This window comes from Thermomyces lanuginosus (genome assembly GCF_041956635.1).
Source record: "Thermomyces lanuginosus strain ATCC 200065 unplaced genomic scaffold VTN49scaffold_24, whole genome shotgun sequence".
NCBI lineage: Eukaryota > Fungi > Ascomycota > Eurotiomycetes > Eurotiales > Trichocomaceae > Thermomyces > Thermomyces lanuginosus.
Window position 1 is genome coordinate 649,205 of NW_027192358.1, and position 19,248 is coordinate 668,452.

The following is a 19,248-nucleotide window of genomic DNA, read 5'->3' on the forward strand; positions in this document are numbered from 1 at the left end:
TGGCCAATCAAAGCACCTACAGCATGATTTGGTGAAGGGTGTATGATTACGCCGGCCGATGCCTTTACATGGGGTGGATATTACATAGGACAGGATCAGCGCTTTCTGTGCAGTAATCCCTGCAAAATCGGCGGCATTATTACTGAAGCTGTGCGGTAGGTCCGCCGGGTATTGAACGAAAATTTGCCATAGAACAGGAAAGAAGAGATTGAAGATGACTCCACGGCCATTCTGTAACACCACTGATAATTCGCCGTATAACCTATTATGTGGAGCTTCGACTTCGAAACTGTGAAATGCTTCCACGAACCTCCATTATGTACGCGTAACAGGAGGAGAAGTAGGCATGTTCGGAAGTAGATTTCAATCCTCGCATTCAAATTCATGAATTCAACAGTAACTTTAGCAATCGCGCTGTCATGAACAGGGTTTGAAATAAAAACCCTAAATGTATGGGTGCATTGTGAGCCAAAGAATTTCCTTCGGTGAAAATTGTTACAGAACCGAAGCACCAACATTACGGACTTGATACTCGTCGTGCTTAATACGACTCGGTCTTGTGCACAATCCCCTCCTCCCGTTGGCTTGATATGCTCCTCTTCCCTTCCATTTTCTCGGCCTCATTTCTATTCTTCCCAGGCTTCCACTTGGATCAGTGTTATAAGCCGTATGAGTGCCACCCGCCTATTGCTTATCATGTATTGTATCAGGGCTCTCTACTGAGCTAATGCATATGAACACGTTGGAATCTGGGGTATCATCTGATCTCGCCTCATTAGTGCCCCGCACTCACCTAGGGAAGGACCTCTGTTGTGAGTATATGACGTGGTTGAGCACGTCCTGCGATGGAACTACTCTGTAGACTGCTTAGCAAAGCTGTATGGACCCCACCCTCCGCCGTAAATGAATAACAATGTGGAATCCGAGCGGAAGATGAGTCTGTTGAGCGGGGAGCATTATGATACTGATAGGTTACAATCGTTACGAAGGAAGTGTATGACACGCCTGGTTCCTGCGGCCATGAGCACAATAGCCACAGAGGAAGTTGCAAACAGGAGGGGAAGAACGCTATACTGCAAAGAGCGAGAACTAATCATGGAACGCGTAAATTCACGATGTAATCCGGAACTAAAGCAACTTATGAACTTCCATACGGAGGCTGAAATAGAACGAGAAAACAAGCTCGAGGTGGATTCGCGGATGCAACTACCGAAATTTGACGCACCGGTGTGCGTGTACGGAAATTGATGGCTATCTCATAGAGAGCGTGAGGCTAAGGATATAATGCAAGGAGATAACAGGGCATATGAGTAATACTTTAAACTACGACTCGTCAGTTCTCTTATAATTAGCACGCCAGGCTAAGATTCTCCTGAAAACGAATTAGTGTCATACAGCTTGCAGATTTCGTCATCACAATCCATCAGGAAATCATCAGGTACGAATCTCTTGAAAGTCCATTCAGTTTTAAAGAGGCAAATTCACAGAGAGATGCAGACAACGGATCAATACATCGTGCAGGATGTCGGACTTGGCTTCAACTACTAGTTCGGCCATGGCAAATGGGAAGACGATGTCCAAGGAGCCCATCGCTATCATCGGCATGGCAGCGCGGTTCCCAGGGGATGCCAGAACCGTAGACGATTTGTGGAACGTGCTGTTGCAAGGAAGGCATCAGAAGTCTGAGTTTCCTCCAGATCGTATCAACTTTCATGCGCACTATCACCCAGATCCGGAGCATGGAGGAACGGTATGAACCTTGCTCCTCACCAACATCGTTTCGAGTTGAGTTTGATAAGCATTCTGCGAACTGACAGCCATAGTTTCCTGTCAAAGGTGCGAACTTCCTCGCAGAGGATCCCGTTCGTTTCGATGCCCCTTTCTTCAAGATCACCAAAACCGAGCTGTATGCCCTTGATCCACAGCAACGTTTGGTGATGGAGAACACCTATCATGCTCTAGAAAATGCTGGTATCCCAATCGCAACAATCGTTGGCAGCCGGACCTCTGTCTATGCGACGGGGTTCAATGTAGATCACACTACTCTATTGGGCATGGATACGGAAACAACCCTGAAATATAGGCCCCAGGGTACCACGAACTCCATCATTTCCGGGCGCGTGAGTTGGTTTTATGACCTCAAGGGTCCATGCATGACCGTCGACACGGCATGCTCGAGCAGCCTTGTTGCCCTGCATCTTGCATGCACTAGCCTGCAAATTGGTGAGAGTAATATGGTAAGTGAGCAATTTAAATCACGTGAAGTTGCCAGGTAGTTAACATTTCCCAAGTCTATCGTTGTTGGGGTCAACTATATGGCGAACCCGGTGGATATTGCTGGAATGGCTCATCATGGTTTCTTATCCACGGACGGAATGTGCTGGAGCTTCGATCATCGGGCCAACGGGTATGCACGCGCAGAAGGTGTGGGTACTGTCATCGTTAAACGACTTTCGGACGCAATTCGCGACGGAGACACCATCCGTGCTGTTATCCGCGGTTCAGGAGTCAACCAAGATGGGCGAACGGCCGGCATCAGCTTGCCTAGCGCTACTGCACAGGAAGCATTGATTCGGGATGTCTATAGGAATGCGTGTCTGGACTTCAAAGATACACGAATGCTTGAAGCCCACGGCACCGGCACTCAAGCGGGAGACCCAACAGAAGCTAGTGCCGTTGCGAAGGTCTTCGGACCGTATCGGAGTCCAGATGACCCGCTATACATTGGTGCGATCAAAACCAATATCGGCCACTTGGAAGGCGGGGCAGGTGTTGCTGGAGTCATCAAAGCTGTCTTGATCTTGGAATCAGGCATCATACCTCCTAACACCAATTTCGAGAAGCCCAATCCGAAGATACCTCTAAAACGGTGGAATCTCAAGCTCCCGTTGGAAAATACTCCATGGCCTACAGAGGGACTTAGGAGAATCTCTGTTAATTCCTTCGGTGTCGGTGGGACCAACTCCCATGTGATTCTGGACGATGCATTGTCCTATCTCGAATCTCACAACCTGACCGCGCGACACAATACTTCGAGGAAGGTGCCAACTAGAGAGGATATTGCGTCAAAACTAATTGCTCTGCAGCGGCTTTCTGACCGCCACGAGCAACCGAAAGGGCACGAAGAGTCAACAATCAATGGGAATGCTGTTAACGGAAGCGCTGTCAACGGAGAGCACTGTAATGGAATCAACGGGACCAATGGAGTCAACGGCGCCAATGGTCTCAGTTCGCCAAAGAAACGATTGTTTATTCTCAGCTCATTTGATGAGCATGGTGTGCGTCGCAATGCAATCAACTTGGCCGATTATCTGCGGAAGCCTCACCTCCGGAACTGGCCCAGTGAGCCGGAATGCCTTGATAGTCTTGCTTTCACCTTGTCTGAGCGTCGCTCCATTTTCGCCTGGCGGTCGTTCTGCATTGCCGACTCGATTTCTGGTCTAGCCAATAAACTGGCTTCAAAAGATGGCATGCCGTTAGTTCGAGCAGGCAACACACCTCGAATTGGATATGTTTTCACAGGACAGGGAGCACAGTGGTATGCCATGGGACGAGAACTCATGGAGAGGTATCCCGTCTACCGCCAAAGCATTGATGAAGCGTCAGAGTATTTGAAATCTATTGGAGCTGATTGGTCCCTTTCCGATGAGCTTATGAAACCGAAGGAGGAGTCACGCGTCAATTCTCCAGCATTGTCGCATCCGTGCTGTGTTGCTCTCCAAATTGCTTTAGTAGATCTTTTGGCTAGCTGGAACATCTTCCCGAACCGCGTCGTCGGCCATTCTTCTGGTGAGATAGCAGCAGCCTACGCTGCTGGAAAACTGGGCCGCAAGGCTGCTTGGAAGGCTGGGTACTGGAGAGGAGTGGCGTCTGCGAAGCCACTGGACGTTAAGGGGTCTATGATTGCTGTCGGTTTGTCCGAGGATGCCCTTACACAATACCTGGACCAAGTAAATTGCGAATTGCCGGGCGAGTTGACAATTGCATGCTACAACAGCCCTAAAAACCACACTGTTTCTGGAGACGAGCGCAAAATTGATGCACTGAAGGCTATGCTAGACAGAGACGGTGTTTTCGCTCGAAAACTTAACGTGGCCAATGCGTATCACTCTGGACATATGAAACAAGTTGCCACCACATACCTTGATGGCATGGGTGACCTGACAACAGAGAAACCCGATCTGAGATTCCGGGATGTTTTGATGTTTTCGACCGTAACAGGAGACCTTGTCAAAGATGACTTGCTGGACGCACCTTATTGGGTTGAAAACATGGTTTCCCCGGTACGATTTTCCGAAGCTCTGATTGGATTGGGCTACAAGCGCGACGAGCAGAAGCCCACCCTCCGACTCAACGCCGACACTGAGTACCTCGTTGATGTGATCCTTGAGGTTGGACCTCATGGTTCTCTGCGCAGCGCTATCAAGGAGACCCTGGCAACCCAAATTAGAGGGAGCTCAGTGACGTACTTGAACCTACTCGACAGGAATAATCCAAACACTGAGGTGATCCTTACGGCAGCAGGCACGCTAGCAAGCCGTGGATATCCCGTTAACATCGCAGCTGTTAACGGATTCTCCAACACGAACCTACCTCCTATGCTGGTAGATCTCCCGTCATACAGCTTTGACCACAGCGAGCGTATCATCCATGAAAGTCGGCTGAGCAAACACTTCCGGTTAAGAAAACACCCACGGCACGATCTTCTCGGTGCTCCAGTGCACGACTGGAACTCTGAAGCTCCTCGCTGGCGACACATTATTCGTTTGAGTGAGCAACCCTGGTTGCGTGACCACGTTGTCACAGATAACGTTGTGTATCCGGGTGTTGGCTTCATCATCATGGCGGTGGAAGCTCACCGTCAGATTGCAGACCCGACACTAAAGGTCAAGGGTTTCCGTCTGAAGGATATTTCCATAAAGCGCGCTCTTATCATTCCCGATACCAAAGACGGAGTCGAAACTATGTTGTCAGTCACAAGAATGGACGAGGCGAGCATGTGGCCATCCACAATATGGAACCGCTTCTCTATTTCGTCCTATGACGCCGTTGGGGACGACTGGGTTGAGCACTGCACTGGATACATATCCATTGAGTATGATACCAAACCAACCATCATCGACAATGGCCGGGAGGCGAGCTATGAAGCGAAGCGCTGGAGTGATTTGCTACAATCGACATATTACCAATGCCAATCTCCTATGGAAATAGACAGTTTGTACGACACAATGGCCACAACTGGACTCAAATTCGGACCTTTCTTCCGGAATATAGGGGATGTTAAGGGGAGCGGCAATGGTCGTGGTGAGATAGCCGCTACAATTACAATACCTGACATTGCCAAGGTTATGCCCAAGCAACACCTGCATCCTCACCTCATACATCCCAGCACCATGGACAGCATGTTTCACCACTCGCTTCTATCGCTGTTGGATCTCCTCGGAAAGAACTCCCTTGATCATGCTGTTGTTCCCACATTCGTCAAGGAGATCTGGCTTTCCTCTGCCATCCAATCGACTCCCAACACAAAATTCAAGGGCTACGGGCGGTCTACGATGATTGCATACGAGAAGTATGAGTCCGATATCCTTGTCTGGAACGAGAGTGGCGAAGAAGGACTTGTGTCTATTCAAGGTCTCCGAACAACGCCCCTAGAATCAAACGCGGCGAACGAGGTTCAGAAACGAGAACTATGTCACACTGTTGTATGGCCAGTCGATGTCAACTTCCTCACGGAGGCGTCTTTCTCGACGGTGCAACGGTCTTCCCCGGAGGCGGATGCGACGAGACTCTATTGGGTGAACAAGATGCAGCTGGCCGTGATGCTGAAAGTGACTGATGCGCTGAGGCAGCTTCCTCCGGACTTTGATGCAAGCAAGTTAGAAGGGCATGCTCGTCGGTATTATGACTGGCTCGTCTACCAGAAGGACAATCTTGAAAAGGACCAAATCATCCACCTTACGAAGAGACAGTTTGAAGAAATTGCTCACGACGCAGAATCCAAGGAGAAACTTTTCGAAGAGGTGAAAGAACACAATGGCGACGGTGCTCTTGCCATACGCATGGGGAACCATATCGTTCCTTTCTTGAAAGGAGAATCTGATCCTTTGGAAGTAATGTTCAGCGACGACTTGCTTGACCGTGTTTATGATGAAGCTGTGGGACTCGGTGACATCCCTGCCCTGCTCAATAAGTATCTGGATCATGTGTATCACAACTCAACTAACCTACGTATTCTCGAGGTTGGGGCGGGAACTGGGTCCTCCACTGCGGTAATGCTTAACAAGCTCAGCCCTCTGAACGATAAACAAAGACTCTCAGCCAAAAGTTCGCGCATAATTCAGTACACGTTCACCGACATCTCTGCAGGATTTTTCAAGAAGGCAGAGGAGAGATTCCGCCCTTGGGCAGACATCATGGAATTCAAAACTTACAATGCAGAGAAAGACCCTGCCAGTCAGGAGCTACAAACTGGCCATTACGACTTTGTCGTTGCCGGAAACGTCGTCCATACGACCTCCAACTTGAAAAACACATTGTCACATCTACATGCTCTGCTACGTCCTGGTGGCAAGATACTGTTGCAGGAAGGTGTTCGACAAGATTTCCTATGGTCACCCCTTGCGTTTGGACAGCTACCTGGATGGTGGCAAGGGGTTGAACCCAGCAGAGCTTGGAGTCCATGGGTTTCGGTCACGGAATGGGAAAGCTACCTTCGTGACGCTGGGTTCGGTGGCATTGACTTAGAGTTCCCGGATCGCCAAAACCGAGACATACATTATCAGAGTCTGTTCGTGGCTACGGCAAGGGACGGTGGGAGGAAGCTTACGTCGGATGAAGTTCTGATCATAATTTCTGATCAAACGTCAACTGAACTGATTGATGCCGTCAAGGACGGCTTGCAGAGAAAGATCGGAAACATACCTTTGCGAACGATAGATTACAAAGCTCTGCTGCCAGAGAAGTCTCTTCTCAAGACTGTATGCGTATGTTTGCTTGAGATTGATCGGGAGCTCCTATCACAACTTAGCGAGGAGGAATACTTGAACATAAGACATCTTCTTAACACGGCCGCAGGGATTCTTTGGGTCACTGGGGATTTCGAGCAGCAGCCAGCTCTGGGCATGATCCATGGCTTGATGCGAACGATCCGGTGGGAGCGAGACGCCGACGACGCCAATCTGATTTCATTGTCCATCGCAGATCCTCGCCCAGAAATTCCAGACATGGCCAGGCAAATACTCCGTGTGTTCGAAAGTCAATTTGTCGAAAGCGACAGCGGCAGTCGACGAAATGCAGAATACTTCCTGAAAGACGGCGCCATTCTGACTAGCCGATTGATCGATTCGGAGTTGTCAAATGAATTCTTGAGCTCCAAGTTTTCTCGTCCAACGCCCAAGATGACACCACTCGGCCAAGCAGGTCGACCACTGAAATTGAGCACCTCAGCGCCGGGCATGCTGGATAAGCTCGAATTTGTCACAGATGATTCTTATTATGAACCACTAGAAGAACACCAGGTTGAGATCGAAATCAAGGCTGTGGGCCTGAATTTCCGAGACGTGATGATTGCAATGGGCGAGCACAATGCTTACTCGTTGGGAAATGAAGCTGCCGGCGTTGTGACACGTGTAGGTTCCGCAGTTCCTGACCTGCAGGTTGGCGATCGAGTCGTGTATTTGTGCGGTTCGGAAGCTGTTGGTTGTTTCCACACGTACGGCCGTGTGCAGTGGCAGAACGTGGTCAAGATACCGGACAGTATGAGCTTCGAGGTTGCCGCCGGTCTACCGTGCGTCTACGCGACAGTCATCCATGGCCTCTATGATATTGCGAAACTCTCCAAAGGGGAGACTATACTAATCCACGCTGCGGCAGGCGGTGTTGGTCAAGCTGCTATTCATCTTGCAAAGAATGTCGGTGCTGAGATCTTTGCCACGGTGTCGTCGCCTGAGAAGCGGGCCCTTCTGGTGAACGAGTATGGGATCCCTGAAGATCACATTTTCTCCAGTCGAGACTTGAGTTTTGCCAAGGGTATCATGCGTATGACTAATAACCGTGGCGTCGATGTGCTGCTGAACTCCCTTTCTGGAGAGGCGCTCCGCCGGTCGTGGGACATCATGGCTCCGTTTGGCCGGTTCATTGAGATTGGCAAGAAGGACTCTCAAGGAGGCGGCCGAATTGAGTTAGCACCTTTCCTTCGTCAGACAATGATGGCTAGCGTGGAACTTCCTTTGATGATGCGACACAAACCATTCCTCATCCGGCGGTTGATTCAGGAAACTGTGCAGATGTATGTCGAGGGTAAAATCGGGCAAGCTAAACCAACTACGGTCAAGAGCTACGAGAAAATTGAAGAATCTCTTCGCCTGCTACAGTCCGGCCGAGGCATGGGCAAGATCATTCTTGTGCCATCGCCGACAGACGTCGTTCCAATCGTTCCGGAGCGGCCACGCGACTACCACTTCGAGAGCAATGCCACATACGTTTTGTCCGGTGGCCTTGGAGGCATCGGCCGCAGCATTGGTCAGTGGATGGCCTCCAGGGGAGCCAAGCATCTCGTCTTTCTATCACGGACTGGCAGGATTACGGAGCCTGTTCAACAGACTCTTAATGACCTGAAGAGCAAGGGCTGTCAAGCTCATATCTTCGCTTGTGACGTGACCGATGCGGATCGTGTCAAAGCCGTTGTTGAGGAGGTTACGAACACCTTGCCACCAATCAAGGGCTGTATTCAGGGGTCGATGGTTATTAGGGTATGTCATGCGTCAACTTGACTCCGTGCTTGACAACGGTATTAATAACGACTTTAGGATGTCTTGTTTGAGAATATGACCTACGAAGATTGGCAAACTGCGGTTCGCCCGAAAGTTCAGGGAACCTGGAACTTGCATCAATATCTTCCTCGAGACATGGACTTTTTTGTTATGCTTTCATCGGCAACCGGATTGTTAGGTAACCGCTCTCAAGGCAATTATGCAGCTGGAAACACCTATCAGGACGCTCTGGCACGACATCGCATTCTAAACAACTTGCCGGCCACGAGCATTGACCTGGGCACGGTGCTGTCAGTCGGATACGTGGCAGAACACCGAGAGAACATGACAACACTAGCTAACATACTCGAATACATTCGTGAGGAGGAAATTCACGCGCTCGTGGAATATGTGATTGATCCCAGAAACAAGAGCGAGGAAGGGCCCGAGCGCTCTCAGCTGGTTACATGTCTAACAACAGCGGAGCATTTGCGTCAGCGCGGTCTGCCTCCGCTGACCTACCTTGGCTACCCTCTTTTCACCCATTTGAACACCACATTGATCTCTCATCGGTATAGCAAGGACGACGACCCTGCCCAGCAGGCGGTTATGGCCTTGCCTTACGCCAACAGCAAGGACGAAGCCATCGACATTGTGAGAGACGCAATTAGAAACAAACTGGCCTCGTTACTGGCAATTCCCCTTGACAACATTAATCCGGACAAGAGTGTTAGCAGCAATGGTGTGGACAGCCTTGTGGCTATGGAGTTCCGTACGTGGGTGGTGAAAGACTTAGGCTCGGAGATTCCGCTGCTAGAGATCATGGGTACGGACAGCTTGGCGACGATCAGCGAGAAGATTGTTTCTTCAAGCAAGTTGGTCAAAGTGTGATCTAGATTTGATCTGACGATAATGCTGCCATGCTTGAGGACAAGAAACTAATACTTATAGTTAAGGGCACACGAAATGAAATTGCACTACTATTAATACTGTTATCTAAGCTAATCCGGAGTAGCAATCATCCAAACCTCAGTGCATTCCCATGGAAATTTTCGTCTCTACAATCAAATCCGCCTGCTTGACTTGATTGGAACAGGGGCCCTTCACGAAGAGTATACATGCAACAGTACGGAGTAACACAGTTCACTACTTCCACAAATAGTACGGCGATCGATGAACAGACGTGACGATATTTTATATTGTCAGTCGTCAGAAACATTTGATCAACATTCCGAATATTGCAGAGTATTTTCTCGCGTCCCGAGTTTGATCTTCAGAACGCTCTTCGTTCTGATATCAGGGTTAGGGTGTTTTTGTATTGGGTAAGGTTTTCGCGGCCACGTGATTAGAGCACTTGCTGGCGTCCTTTCACCGCAGGTGAGGTTCGAACCATCTACTGTATGAATATCATTGGAAAATGCGATCGAAACTTCCGTAAATGAAGGCTGTGAGCCGTATTGTCGCGCAGTGGAATTGATGAGCGCCTACGGCCGATTATTCGGCCGGGAAGGCGACCTTAGAAGTAGGGCCCGATGCAATCTGTATGAAGGTTCAACAGATTTCCTCCCCTAACAGGGGAAAGTCAACGTCAGATGACTTTGGATACAGCCAGAGTCTCAACACATGGAATGCGATGCAAGATATGAGTAGTTATTTAGCATCAAACATTCCTCCGCGTAATATTCACCTTGGGGTCTACCAATGGATACGTAGCTCCCTGTCCTCGTGGGTTCGAATTCGGCCGAGGAATCTCCTGTCTCGGTTCAGACTTGAAATCGAAGAGATAGAATAGGATAGCCGCACCCATCATGACTTGTTCAGCAACGAACTGGCCGGAGCAGACACCAGTGTCACCGTCGAAAGGCCGAAGGCTCTTATTCTGACGTTTCAGCTGTTCAGGAGACGCTTTGCCAGCTTTCGGAGACGATAATCCTGTCGTTTGCTCGTTGGCAGACACCCAACGCCAAGGATTGAATGTCCAGGGATCCTCAAAGACATCTGGTTCGAAGTGCATAATTCGGACGGGCATAAGGATGACGCTCCCCTTTTTCACGGAATAGCCCTCGGTTTCCAAGTCTTGGGCCACAACACTCGCTAGTGCACTAGTTACACCTAGTCTTAAAGCTTTCTTCCAAACTCCCTGAATGAACGGCTCTGCGCAGAAGCCTGGGATGTCAAATTCGAGGTCCTTCGAATCCGAATGGGATACGTATCGCTCAGATATGAATCGAAATTCGCGTAGATATCCAGGATGCGTTAACAGGGCCGTAACCGTCCATGTTAGCATAGGAGCTGCATTTGTGATGATCCTATTATTCATCAGCTCCCTTCCAAGAAGGCCAATCATACTATAACAAGGAACTCACACCCAGAAGAACGAAACATGAGCGGCAGACCGACCGCGAAGAGTCATGTTGTGGCCTCGTGCCATTCTCTCCCTTTCCCAATTAAGCTTGATTCCCCATTTCTCGTTTCAAAGTCCGACCTCTTCAGGCCAAGGTTCAAGTTCAGTGTTGCACCACTTGTCGAATGCTTGAAGCATTCGACGCCTCCCTCGTAGGGTCCATGGACGCAAGTAAAATGACGCCCGGGAGCGAACTCCAATATGAGCAGCCTTGTTGAACGAATCCTAATGAGACCAAATGTCAGGGGAAATTTGGTGGACACGGGTCCCAAAAAAAGTAACACAGGAGATCTCGAAAACAAGCCGCTGAGCGTTTTGTGTAGATTCAATGACTTTGTTGCCCCCTTCTCTACTGGAATCATATGATTCATTAAACGTAGGAAGTTTTCGCGGTACACTTGCATGATCGAAGTCAAGGTCTTACCGGAGAGATATCTCAGGTACAGTACATGATTCCGTTGCGTGAAGACGTACGATTCCCGCTGTGCTGGTGTTAAACTTGGATCCTTTCGATCTGAAGTAAGCGGAACAACGAACTTTTGGAGATCTTCTCCATTTAGTTCCAGGCCGTTTCTCATCATTGAAGCCACAACAGGTTCAAAGATGAAATTGCGTGGTTTGGTGAAGATGTCAAATGCCGTGTCCGGAGAGCTAAAAACATGGAATTTGGCTCCAGGAATTTGTAGCGTGAACGGTGTGGAGGGATATTTTCTCCTGCTGGAAATCGGAATACGGTGATGCCTGCTCTAGGTGGTGAAAATATAAGACATACCTGCATCGCCGCATCAGCTCCCCCGGATTATCTAGAAACTGCAACAAATGACCGATATATGGAATGAAATATGGCTTCATTGGCGGCTCCCTGCCAGCGAAGGGCTTTGCCGGAAACGACTGCAGCCAAGTTGAACACCATGCAGTGAGTGGGAATAAAAGTATGACTCCCAGAATCACGTATCAAGTATCTAGCAGTGGAAGCACCTCCATGACTAGATGTTGAGCTCTACTTCCTGTCTGAACTTGCGATACATATCAGTTAACAAGGCTTAGGATGACTGAGTACTAAATGGCATTGCTCGTAGGCATGTCCCAATAATAGACGTCAGACAAGAAGCAACCAGGATATATCTAATGGCTGACCGCCCGAGAGGCTGGGATACAACGTCCACGTACCCCGTATTACCCGGCAGGCTTATTCTTTCTGTTTCTCGTCCATTGCTTTTGATTTCTGGTTCCCACGTGACAAACTACTACTACTGCCACCTGCTGGTAGCTGTTGCTTTTACTGAAAATGTTGACTTAGACCGGCGCAGGATAATATCCGAGACCTAATTTGATATTGCGGCGAATATTTCAGGGGTTTTGAAGATCAGGCTGCCAAGTAAGGGCTCTCGGCAGAATTCAGATGAGATCGACGGGGGCTATCTTCAAGTTAACGGTACGAGTATTTACAGGCGGAACTCGTATGTACGGGTCAGCTATCAACTGCGACGCCTGGCCCACCTACACCTTGCCGGTTGCTGTCGTCGATAGTTACAACTATTACTCGATACCTAAGGTTAATCTACGGAGTTGATCACTTACATTCGAGAGCAGTATCAACCCCGGAGTCACTATCTTCTTGCCGAATTACAGCAATGAACAAATACAGTACCAATCAAGCTGTGTATGCTCATGAACAGATATCTGTCAACTCGTCCGGACTTCGAAATTGTTCTTTCCAAATGTACATAACAGATCCACCGTACTCCGTACTTAATCTATACCTACGACACATATACCACTATGGCCACCAGCTATACCTGTTGTGACAAATGTTCAGACTTTCTGCTGTAATATTTGTGCAGGGTTTGTGTTCCAGGCGGGAGTCGAGGTTGAATTCTGATAGGTGAAGCCATGTCACCGGAATCGTGGAATTAACAGCATATAGGTTTCGCAGACTTGTATAACAGAAGACTAGAAGTTCACGTTTTCGCGGGAAGACAAGAGATTCTACAGAAACAGAGATCTGTTTATGGGCACTATCTTAAAGGGAAAATGATGATCCTATGTCTCCATGGAAGAGGCTCCAACAATGAGGCATGTGATCCTCCCTATCTTCTGTGAAGCACTAGCATTGACACCATCCAAGATATTCAAATTGCAGACAGGTACTTCGAGTAACACTAGAGTGTGGCAGCAACATAATCAGCTGATAGTCGATGCCAGCGGCAATCCGTGCCAATTTGAGTGATAGGGACTTTGAATTTGTCCAAGGGACTGTCCTGCATATCGAAGGTACGAGCAACTACGGGGACGATCAATCCTATATGTGTTGCAAGAGCTGAACTCAACTCAGGTAACTGGTCACTGTACACAACTGCTGCGTCTGACTTGCCTCTGTTTGGTCACTACAATCCGTTATCGGCGAAGTCGGTGCTTGAGGCGGAAGAGTCCATTCTTGAACTAATGGAGTTTTTGGCTACTCCGCAGGTGCCGCTTTGGCTGCACAAGTCCTTTGTTCAGACGCTGAGAAACATCCGTTCAAAGCTCCTACAGAGCGACCGTTTCGATTCACTTGCTTCGTCAATTCTATCAGCCCACTGAAGGTTTTCTGACTAGAAGGCATTGACGTGCAAGAGGGAGCACTAGATGTCGATACAGTGACGGACCCAGTCGTCAAGGAGGCATTGGACGAATTCCTACGACCCAGCGCAACACGGGCTCGAAAATCTTTCCACAAAGCTGCAGATATTCCAGATGCAGAGGCCATCAAGAAAGAGGTACTATCTCTTCAGACAAGACTGCTGGCGGATGGCACTCCATTCTTCACAGACGGGGTTCTGGGAATGGCCCGATATGACGTTAAGTTTCATGGAACGTTGATTGACATGCCCACTCTCCATGTACGATGCCCGGAAAGTGGTGATGCGCACAACAACGGTGCCCACACATTAGCACTATGCACACCGGAGCTGGCAAAGGAGATTCATCACCTTTTTAGGCACGATTTTCCGCGAGGTCACGCACTACTGAAAAAGATCAGTACAATGTTCCGAGAGATTGCAGATGCGGCTTGAAGCTAGTACATGGATAGTGTGGGACTTTCAGATTTTACTCTGATATCTGTACCACAATCATCTGCCAACACAGCGGGAACGCTTGCACCCTCCCGTGGCACTACCAGGTAGTTATCTGTGATCCGTCCAGACAGTAATCACTCCTGTGACCAGAACCACACTGTGATGCTACTCTTCTGCATATATGTTCCCGGGGAATGTCATAGATGTTTCCGTTTGGTGGATTTTCGTTTGCATGCGAATATCGGACTGGGTAGTACGTGCTCATCAGATTATAACGAAATTCGGTTAGCAATCTCCACTTTCGTTACCGAGACTTTCGTTATAGCATGGGATTCTGCATTACAGTACCGGAAATGTAATAAATACAATACTGTACTGTATAGGTCAACAATAGGTACTGTGTATCGATGTAAAAATTACTGATATCGTATCCGTACAAGTGCTTAATGACGGGAGCTCCTCGTGTGCCAAGGCACGGCCAGGTTCGATGCAACGATAAAAGCTCAGCACCCATCCTCATACGCTAGTTTACTACCAATAATGGAGCAGGCAAACGGAATTAACAACTCACGTTCTGCGAGAATGTCCCGTATCTCATACGAGAGGACCCGTTGAGTTACATCTTCGTGTGGATTACTGAATCCGTGGGCTTCCGTGTCGTTCCTATGGGGCGGTGGAATGACTGATGGGATGGTAACAGGTAGTTCATTACGCCCCCAACACCCTTAGGGGCCCCAGGGGAGATCTGAGGCCCACTTTCAACGTCCCAGCAAAGGCACTATTCTTCATCCGCAGCTTAATTAGACGTTGGACGCACACCGAAGATGCCACGGAACGGCTAGTGGCTAATCATGCAGCGTCAATTTATATTAAACTGCTCTGTGCCAGTACCCACGGAGTTCATGATTCCTAGGCTAGTGTAATCATGTGTCCAGGGTCGACGAACAACTCACCGGTCGGCAATATCAGGCAGTTAACAAACTGAAATCACATGCAGTTCAAAACAAGTATAATGGCCCGTGTTCACGATCATGATATCTTCCTATAACATGCCATTGGCATCAGGGCACGGTGACTGCTATGGTGAGCCTTTTTATTTTTAGCCTGCTTATAGTTCCCTTCATCGTTGGACACAATTGGAGACTATGGCCATGGCAACAAATAACAGCACATATTCTCTCTCAGCCACTTCACGACCGAAGCTGCAAGACCATAGAGTCAACTTACGTTGACGGTAGTTTATGCAGTTGGGAGTTGACGACGGCGGAATTCGTACCAAATCACGATCAATCAAGCCCATATGTGGCTGATGGTTACTTCGGTCAACGACTCTTAGCCGAAGGCGTCGGATACTGGATATACGTGGCAGCATTGGAAAATATGAGCAGAACTGTAGGAATCAGAATAAGCTGATATGACAGCTGTGTTACACTGCGCACTGACAAACACTCAGCATGGCCGCTAGATCACCGGAGAGCAACGTTTGGAACGGTTGCGGGCTTTTGGAATTTGCAAGCCCGGCCAAACATGTTCTCCTCCCTGACAATCTGAAAAAGGGAGGTGAATCTGTCATCGGCGGGATTCCAGACTGGACAGGTTTAGCTCTAGTCACCAGTGATGGCCACGGTTATGTCCCAGGCGTGGACAGAAACACTGTTAAGAGCTTTTACCAGTCGTTGTCGATCAGGAACGGCATTGTTCACGCTAATATCACATGGTCGCCTTCATCTGATCACTCTGTGAGATATCAACTGAATTACACAGTCCTAGCACATCGCACACGGCCCAGCGTCGGCATCGTGAGATTGGACCTATCAGTTACTGACGATATTAATTGCACTGTAATTGACATCTTGGACGGTGCAGGAGCTGTGCGAGCGCATTTCGGCGACAAAGCAGTGGAGATAGAGAACAATCTCATCTGGACCAGCGTCAAAGCGTCAAACCTTGGGGGATTGAGAATGTAGCCGCTTACGTCTTCTCCACCGTTCAGCTTCAAGGCCATGACAGAGAATTCGAGGAAAAAGTTCGATGTTCAAGACGAGATGCGACATCATCTCCTTTGATGTCGCGCAATCTCCGCACGGTTGCTCAGAGTTGGGATCTTACTCTGAAGAAACATCAGCCAGTGACAATATATAAATTCGTGGGTATCTCTTCCAGCGATGCCTTCCCGAACAGAAACCTCTCAACAGCAAAGTACAGTGCCTTAGCGGCTAAGAGCGCTGGCTGGGATGCGCTCATTCAGGAGCATATCCTGGCATGGGATAGAGTCTGGTTGGCCGCAGACATTGAAATATCAAATGATCGAGAACTCCTAACGAGCGTGAGAGCGTCTCTGTTTCACTTGTCGACCAAATTTTCCCTCTCCAAGGGAAGATGGAGGGGTGACCGATAATTCGGTTACTGTCGGTGGCCTCTCCAGTGACTCGTACGCCCGGCCTTGTGTTTTGGGACGCGGAAACCTGGGTATATCCGAGCGTGTTGGCACTGCATCCGGAATATGCCACTACCATCAATAACTATCGAGCTCGCCGTCTGCCGCAGGCAATCGAGAATGCCATGTCATATGGGTATTCAGGTGCTTTATTTCCATGGACTAGCGGGCGATTCGGAAATTGCACAGGGACTGGAGTCTGCAAAGATTATCAGTACCATCTAAATACCGACATCGCGTTGGCGCAATGGCAATATTTCCTGGCTTGAAGAGAGAGGCTGGCCGTCGATAAAGAATGCAGCAGACATGTTCGTTGCGTATGCTGTTTATAATAAAATTACAGATGAGTATGAGACGAATCTTCTGGGAGAGCCGGTAAGATAAATTCGCTTCCTGTGGCACGTTTGTCTCTAATTCCATCTAAGGATGAGTTCGCCTATTTCAAAAATAATGGCGCGTACATAAATGCAGGCATAAAAAGACTTATAGGAGACATTGCGCCAACGGCAGCTCGAATCTTGAATCAACCAATTCCACATAACTGGTCCGATATTGCAAACAGAATGCGAATCCCAGTCGTCCCCAACAACATCACCCTAAAATTTGATGGCATGCAAGGTGACTGGGCGGTAAAACAAGCCAGCGTTGTCTTGATGAACTATCCGCTGGGTTATCGAGTGAGTGAAGAGCATGCTCTTAATGATATGGAATATGTATGCTATTCTTTTTCTCCCGATCATTTTGGTGTTCATCTTACTTACAGACTATTGGAGTACTCTGTCGTAAACACCCGTGATGGCCCCGCCATGACTTGGTCCATCTATGCAATTTCGGAAGCCCAGCTTCAGGAAAGCGGGTGCGCGTCGTACACTTACCTCCTTCGCAGTGCAGCGCCATATCTTCGCCGCCTATTCTATCAATTCTGTGAAACCGCAATTGACGCACCCGAAGATGATAATGACTCCAATCCCGTATTTCCGTTCGGCTTGTATCCTGCGTTCCCATTCCTCACCGGAGCCGGAGGCTTCCTACAAGTTTTCACACATGGGCTAACCGGTATGAGACGGCATCACAATTACCTGTACCTTGATCCCATCCTGTCGCCACAAATTCCACAGGGCGTTAGAATTAAAGGGATCAAATGGCAAGGCGCCAGTTTCGACACCTCTATTCAGTTGAATATAACTACGATTACGTGAAGACGGCTATTTTCCCCAACAGATGACGTTCCCGTGACACTCCGCATCGGAAGCCACGGCTTGTATACTTTGCGTGCAGGCGACTCATTGACCGCACCGACGCGACGGCCCGATATAAAGCCTTTCTTCTACGATGGCAAACCCAATCTTGCACAATGCAGGCCCATTACTACCCCTCCAAATCAGCCCTGGGTCTTTTGCCGTTATCCAATGAGCATAGTCGATGGCTCGAATGCGACAATCTGGCAGCCATTGACGCCCGAAAGTGCGACTGTCACTTTCGATCTTGGCAAACCAACGAATATCTCAGGGTTCCAGATTAATTGGGGCTCGTCCACAGCCCAGAGTTTCGTAATTCACGGTTGTCCATTGGATAGCAAAGACAAAGTTGCAGTTCTCTACGAAGCTAATAATGTTGACATTTCTTCTCCATTCAATCCAGAAGAAGTTCCGGAGGTGAAGGTCAGGGATGGAAATTATGACCGCTGCGCTGCTGGATCAACCTTTTCACACACGCGAAGTCAGCCTTACTATCGAAGGTACCCAAGGCGAGGAAAAAGAACTTGGAGCAACTGTTGCGGAGTTCGTGGTTTTCTAATAATGGTCCGCGCAGACGCAAATCCACTTCTATAACCCTAACCCTAACCCTTATGGATTGCCACCACCTAAACTACAATCGATAATGGTACATGGTACTTTTATACTGGAATTCGTCTTTGGTTTTTGATAGACTATATTTAAACGGTAGTATCGACATTCGCAGCGATGTCGCAGCTGGAGAAATCGTATGCGCCTCGAATTAGTACTCTCGCAGTACCTTCTATTTCTGGAGCTTGGAACAACGGAAAGGACAGGGGATTTGAGTCATGCATTAAACCATGCAGTTTTAACTCCAAATCACCCTCGGCTATGGCTTTCCAGTCGATACTCTGTTCAAATCGTTCAAATTTCAAAGCGGGCCTGGCTGCCTCCAGTTCTGCTCAGAGAGTACTACAGGTGCCGCTACAGCCTAGACCTTTTCGTATTATCATACCCATAAAACTTGAATGAATCAGTAGATATCCAAAATCCCACGATTAAGCAACAGAAATTGTGCCGGAAATTGTTGCCGAACAGCGCTTATGTGCTGACAAGGGTTGGTGTCCAGTTAAGCGTGAAATTAGGGTTTGAGCCAATGATTAAGCAAATTATGCGTAACCCTAACCAGTTGGGTTAACCACTTAACTCAAACAGGAAAGTCTAATTGTTCAGTCAAGTCAGCCTCGACCACGGCACTGCAGAACCTTGACCTTCGGGACTCCAAGTTCCTCATGGTGAACACTTGGTATAACAATACTGATTGCAAGTTTCAGGAATGACAAACTGTGAAGCATTGCTCTGCCCGAGAGAAAGTTCC

The 19,248-nt window shown here is 48.6% G+C and overlaps 4 protein-coding genes across 4 annotated transcripts; 3 read left to right on the forward strand and 1 right to left on the reverse strand.

Moving 5' to 3' along the window:
* Positions 1–1,522: 1,522 nt before the first annotated feature.
* Positions 1,523–9,644, forward strand: VTN49DRAFT_2166 (uncharacterized protein; the record flags this gene model as incomplete). The annotated part of the gene is made up of 4 exons (XM_069409861.1): positions 1,523–1,750; positions 1,824–2,237; positions 2,292–8,753; positions 8,811–9,644. The coding sequence occupies 4 exons, from the start codon at positions 1,523–1,525 to the stop codon at positions 9,642–9,644; spliced, it is 7,938 nt and encodes a 2,645-aa protein (XP_069269923.1).
* A 769-nt stretch (positions 9,645–10,413) lies between these two features.
* Positions 10,414–12,009, reverse strand: VTN49DRAFT_2167 (uncharacterized protein; the record flags this gene model as incomplete). Its single annotated transcript, XM_069409862.1, has 3 exons — positions 10,414–11,062; positions 11,632–11,871; positions 11,930–12,009. 3 exons carry the CDS (start codon positions 12,007–12,009, stop codon positions 10,414–10,416), a joined length of 969 nt encoding a protein of 322 aa, XP_069269924.1.
* Positions 12,010–13,228: 1,219 nt separating this feature from the next.
* VTN49DRAFT_2168 (uncharacterized protein) lies at positions 13,229–14,213 on the forward strand (the record flags this gene model as incomplete). The annotated part of the gene is made up of 4 exons (XM_069409863.1): positions 13,229–13,304; positions 13,363–13,431; positions 13,493–13,699; positions 13,756–14,213. 4 exons carry the CDS (start codon positions 13,229–13,231, stop codon positions 14,211–14,213), a joined length of 810 nt encoding a protein of 269 aa, XP_069269925.1.
* A 2,746-nt stretch (positions 14,214–16,959) lies between these two features.
* On the forward strand, positions 16,960–17,852 carry VTN49DRAFT_2169 (uncharacterized protein; the record flags this gene model as incomplete). Its single annotated transcript, XM_069409864.1, has 3 exons — positions 16,960–17,028; positions 17,079–17,366; positions 17,427–17,852. 3 exons carry the CDS (start codon positions 16,960–16,962, stop codon positions 17,850–17,852), a joined length of 783 nt encoding a protein of 260 aa, XP_069269926.1.
* Between the last annotated feature and the right edge of the window lie 1,396 nt (positions 17,853–19,248).